Source organism: Peromyscus eremicus, chromosome 3 (genome assembly GCF_949786415.1).
Source record: "Peromyscus eremicus chromosome 3, PerEre_H2_v1, whole genome shotgun sequence".
NCBI lineage: Eukaryota > Metazoa > Chordata > Mammalia > Rodentia > Cricetidae > Peromyscus > Peromyscus eremicus.
In genome coordinates, this window is record NC_081418.1 from 98,998,131 (window position 1) to 99,004,130 (window position 6,000).

General features: G+C 47.9%; 1 protein-coding gene across 1 annotated transcript in view; it reads right to left on the bottom strand.

Annotated features, from left to right (window-relative positions):
- Positions 1-5,672, bottom strand: part of Aak1 (AP2 associated kinase 1) — a 161,277-nt gene extending 155,605 nt beyond the window's left edge. Inside the window, 2 exon segments of the mRNA XM_059258123.1 lie at positions 4,990-5,373; positions 5,561-5,672. Of these exon segments, the coding sequence (XP_059114106.1) occupies positions 4,990-5,152 (163 nt within the window). The 5' untranslated portion in view covers positions 5,153-5,373; positions 5,561-5,672.
- Positions 5,673-6,000: the final 328 nt, after the last annotated feature.

Below are 6,000 nucleotides of genomic sequence, written 5' to 3' on the forward strand. Positions count from 1 at the left end.
CCACCCCCTGAAAATCTGCATTGCCTGTAAAAAACCCAGACTTCCCAGCAGGCAAAGTCATCTGAAGCAGAAGGGATCAAAGTGGTATCTGCGTCAAGAGAGGGACTCAGAAGGATCTAACTAATCTCTCTGCTTGGTGCTCAATGGTCCCCATGAACCATTTCTTCCCTTTCTCATCTGCCCTAATCAAACATCTTAACTGCCCTGTGCATTCTTCTCTAACACTGGACACATACATACACACACACACACACACACACACACACACACACACACACACACACACACCTGCCTGCTTCTGCTTAACTTCTTGCCTCTTATAACACTTCTGAGACACCCTTCTGTGCTTTAGCACAGGGCAAGGGCACGGTAAGGGAGCAAGTGCATAGCTTGTAGCTGCTTAGTAGTTCTTCAAAGAGCACAGAGCCACTGAAGAAAGTGAGCAGCAAACACATCCAAATACATATTGGGGAGCAAGTATACAAGAATCCCATTCTATCCCACCTCCAAACACACACACCATTGGCTTCCTTTCCTTGAGCCTGGAAGGGAAACTCGTACCAAAACAGTGACATCACACCGGTCAGTATTCCTAGATTCATCTTCCATTTCACCACTCCATATTTCTGCACACACCATTCCTTCTGGCTCGGAGGCCTTGGGTAACACGGCTGGTACACTTGCTGGGGAACTGCCATTCCTGTTCAAACCACCCCTTTCTCCCTATCATCGCTGAACAAGACACTCATTCCAGGATGACTTGTTATTTATTGGTCTCAATCCCTGACCCATCAAGCTTTTTTTGGAACCTAATGCAGTGCCTGCTGCAGAAAAACACAAATACATGGCTCACCAGATGAATGCACACATGTACTACCAAGACATTTAGAACTGTGTGCTATATGTGGGCTGGAGAGGAGGGGTTGCACACAGTTTTCAAGCCTTTCTTCCTTGCTCTGCAGCTAGGGGGAATTAGGGAAGCTTTCTGATAGTCTTAGTTCTCACCAGCCCCAGACCTGGATTCTTTTTGGGCAGGTGAGAACGTTCTGTGGGGCCTGCTAGTTCACCTTCTGCAGAACTGATAGAGCTCTGGAATGCAGCCTTAGGCACAGCAAGTATTCAATATTTACTTACTGTTTAAACTTTAGATATAAGGCTTTATTGAGCCAAGAAGTATGACAAAAGTACTGCTTCTAAGCACTGCTCTAATTTTCCCAATGAGCTCATTCTAGAAGCTTAAGCCAAATCTTCCCTTGCTATCACATGTCTATTAACTCAGACATGGTTTATCATCTCATTCAGACATCCTCACTAAGAAAGCACTCAGCCTAGAGATGGTCATATCCCTCTAATTCATGGCTGAGAGGCTCACCTTCCTCCAGACAACCAAGTGCCTGAGGGACTGGTTAGAGAGCAGTTTAGCAAGAGGGCCGCTGAAGATGGCAGCCCAGCACTCCCCTCTTGTCTAGCACCTGATTCTTGAGTCCTGCCAGTCCCCTCTGTGAAGCACACACTAATCCCCACACTGGGGAAAAGGAAATTGTCAACAGGATGTGGTGGCAATCAGGTCTGTGTTTGAAAACTGCCACTGTCACCACCCTATACTCCTGGCCACTGCTTGGGGCACGTGGCATATAACTCATTATCCCTGAGCAACTCTGGCTGGGATTAGTGGACAGGTCAGAACTGAGGACTCAGAGAAGAGGGGCTAGGGAAGAGGCACCGCTACCCAAACGATACTGCAAAGAACATCTGACCCCGCTTTGGATCGTCTCGGCCAGTTTTCACCCTGCTCTCCACTCATCTTTAACTATAGACACACTGTTGCTGGCTACATAATAGCTACCATTTATTTTATATACTATCTTTTTATATACTATCACATTAAAGCCTCAATACCACCTCCCAGGGCAGTGGAACTCAGATTGTAGCTTCCATCAGAATCTCCCTGGAACTTGTTAAAGTCTCATACCCACAATCTACAGAGTGAGGTGTGAGAGCTTCATTTCTAGTAAGTTCTCCTATGGAATAGCTTGACCCAAGTTGTATAACTGGTTAAAAAAAAAACAAAGGATCCAGGGGGCCAGCAAAATGGCTGAACAAGTAAAGACACTTGTCACAAAAGTCTGACAATGTGAGTTCTAGCCCCAGAAGCCAGGAAAAGGTAGAAGGAGAGAACTAACATAACAATACTGTCCTCTGACTTCTATACACTAACACACACACACCACACACACACACACACACTAATAATAATTATATATAAATATAATATATTTATATATATACTTATATATTTATTTATATATATATATAAGTAATAATAATAAATAAATGTTTTTTTAAAAACAGATCCAGGAAATAGTGAGATGGCTCAAAGGCTAAAGGCATCTGCTACCAAACCTGAAGACCTAAGTTTGATCCTCAGGACCCACATGGTAGACGGAAAGAACCAATTCTTGCAAGTTGTCCTCTGTTCTCCACATGCATGCTGTTGTGCGCACACATACACATACACACACAAACACACACACACACTCAAGTGCACACGCAATGTAAAAATATTTAAAAACAAAAGCAGATCCAAACATTGAACCTAAATCTGTCTGACTATACAATCAGTGCCCATAGCACACTACGATACGTGCAATGTATTTCCTTTCTTCCTCTATTGACTGGTAGTTCCCTAAAGCAGACATCAGGGCTGGAGATGTAGCTCAGGGGTACATGTACAAGGTCAGCATGATCCACAGCACCTCAAGGAAATTTACTGGCTAATTAAAATAAAGGCAGGCGTCATACTTTAGAGTTTAGACCCCTCACCCCTTCGAAACTTAGTAGTGTCTTTAAACTCAGTAGGTGCCACATAAATACTGACTCCTACATATCCACATACTTCAAAGGCCACACACAATTCAAGCTCAATCATAGCCAAAGAATTTGCCAGACCAAATTTTAAATGCTACTCTCACGCACAGCCTCAGCCCATGCTGTCACCATACTGGCTCATTCCATAAAACAGTTCTTGGCTCCCTAACATTTAGGGGCCCTAAGGACAAGATTTGCAGCTATTGCACCCTAGCTTATTTGCATGGTGACACTAATCATATCACTAATTGTCCATTTTCCATCTCCTAAAACATCTCTGAACTCTAGCATCTAGTTTAACATCATGTCCCCAGAGCCCAGGCACTCTGTAACTGTTGGGTGAATAAATGAATGAATGAATGCACAGTTTTGAGCCCTAAGTTCTACTTTTTAAAATATCATAATGCACAATGAGCAGTTCTCAGGATGAATTCCAGGGCAGCCTAGAAAACAAAGACCAATTTTGTGTTTTCTCTTTCCCATCACTCAGAATAGGCAATACTTAGGGTCACACATGATGAGACAACATCCTAGCTGAAAAAAAAAATTTTTTCCTGGGCTCTGAGGCCAACAGAGGCCATTTAGAGAAGAGGAAAGAGCTCTGGGCCCCTCATCCTCCGGCGCTCTCTCTCTCACACACTCCACCCACTGCAGTCAAGGACTTTGGCTACAGGATAAAAGAGTCAGCTCATATTCCAAGGTACAGATCTGGCAGCAGACACAGAAGCATCTCCCACCCTGCATCAGTTCTCAAAGAAAGGTTCAGAAAGGATGGTGACTCAGGTCCAGACTAAGTCCAACTGGAGCAGTACTAAGGATGAAAACAGCAGTAACTGCAAAAGGAAATTCATTCTCAGATATCTCTTTAAAATCGTGCTTTTTAAGTACAGGCTTCAATCCTATCCTCGGAAACCGGGCCCCACCAAATCCAGTGCTTACACAAACTGAGTCAAACACAGCTTCTCCCTCTTCCCACCCACCCATCCACCACCCTACAACACTCACCATTACAGGCATTTCCTAGGCCCAGGTAGGGATCCTTGCTTCAACTCAGCTTGCAAAAGCCTCCTTTTCAAAGGGGCCTCTTAGCTTTCATCCTCTCTTCCCTAGCTAATAAACTATCCCCTACCACCATGTTGCCTTCACCGAAGCCTCCCCCACACCCAACCCCTGGCAGTCTGTAATACAACCTACAGTAGGCTGGCCCCATCCAATTAGTTTGAATTGCTTCATGCCAAGGAAATCGCTGCTTTTATTAAAAATAAAAGCACTCTAAGCAGGCAATGAGCTGTGAAAAGTATCAGTCTGGCATAATTATGAAGGTCGAGGTTAAGGTGAGCAGAGGAACACTCAAAGATTTCCCTAAAGCCTGGGGCATGAGTGCAGATACACAAATGAACACACACGGAGAGAATCGACCCAGCAGATCTAAACAGCACCCTCTCCAATTGAGAGAAAACTAAACCAGAGCCACTCTTAAGTAATTCTTAGGTAGAAACTAAAACAGGAGAAAGAGGCCTAAGCGACTGAGTTCAAAACAATCTCATTCACTTCTTATGATTTTTATCTTAGCTACATCCTGGGGACCTGATTACAGCTGGGTGAAGAAACAAACCTAGTCAAACGACCAAAAAAATGCATCCCCATCACCAGAAAAATCCTCTTTGGATACTTACTTATAGAAATGGGAAAGTTGGGCAGAAGAAACCCCTCTCTCTTTTTATGATCTCTTCCAATCCCCACCCTTCAGCCTCGGCATCAGAATTTAAAGTTTCAGGGAAATGGCAAGCCCACCACCCTGCATTTGATGTCATCTACACTTCACACATACGTTTTCCCATCTGATCCGCATAATTCAGTCAAAGGAGGAGGTTTCTCCACTCCACCACCACCCCCAACTAAAATAAAAGGCCACTGAGGTAAACAATTTGGGCAATACTGCCCCCCAAGCCCTGTCAATTCCCAGTCTGAGTTTTAAATCTCTCAAGGACAATGACTCGCAGGCAAAGTGCAGGGGGAAGGGAGGGTCAGTTGGTCAAAACCCATTCATACAACTAGAAACCAGAGTCTTGCCACATCAGCACATGAATTTAATTCACCGCGCACTGGCTTCCCACGTACCTTCCGCCAGCACCTCGTCCACGGTGACCTGCTGCCGCCCGATGCCAAAGACCCTTCCGATGTAGCCACTGCCCAGGCCTGAGCTGCTGCCCCCTCCTCCGCTGGAGCCTGAGCCCAGGCCAGAGCTGCCCTGCTCCCGCCTGGAGTCGAAAAACTTCTTCATCTTTCCAATAGGAAACGCCAAGGCAAAATGCCGATGGTTTCTCGGTTCGTATTTGTTGTAAAGAAAAGAGATCTAAGGATTTCTTCTCGGGTTTCAGCTCGGAGCGGAGCCACGGGAATCCGGCCGTGGGGTGGGGGCTGTGGGACGGCGCCTGCAGGAATAGACTGTCAATCGCGCGATGGGTCCCCTCCTCCTCGGAGAGCGATCGTTTAAGTTTAAACCTGTGATGACAGAGGCAGAGAGAGGATGAATCAGTAACGCACTCCAGAGCCCAACTGCCGGGTCCTAGGGGAAGCAAAGGCCGTCATCCAGAGGAAACGCTGCGTGCATTTTCTTCAGGAAAGCCCTGGAAACGCACCGGCCCCCAGCCCGGACCCCCTCCCCGGGCCCCGGGCCCCGGACACCCACTAGCGGCAGCCCGGCGCCGAGCCCAGCTACCAGCCCCGCGACATGGCCACGGCCGCCGGCCTGCGACGCGGAGGAGGCGGCGCTGCCGCAGAGCCGGGGCCGCTTAGGCGCCCGCCCGCCAGCTGATCCCCGAGCGCCGCGCTGAGGCCGCCCCTCCCCCGCGCGCGCGCCCGTCGGCTCCGACCACCCACCCGGAAGTGACCTGCCACCGGAAGTGCCTCTCAGGGCAGCGCGGTCCCCGCTCGGGGCCGCCTCTGGGACTCCAGCTGTTGCCACAGACCGAAAGAAGTCGGTGGCAAGACGAGGACAAGAGGAGGGGGGCTCCGGACGGAGACACTTGGAAGAGAACGTTGCTATCGCCCGGCCGCTGCGCACCCTGGGAAAGGTAGTTCGATGCAACCTGGCATCTGGACTACAATTCCCAAAATGCCCCGGGAGCG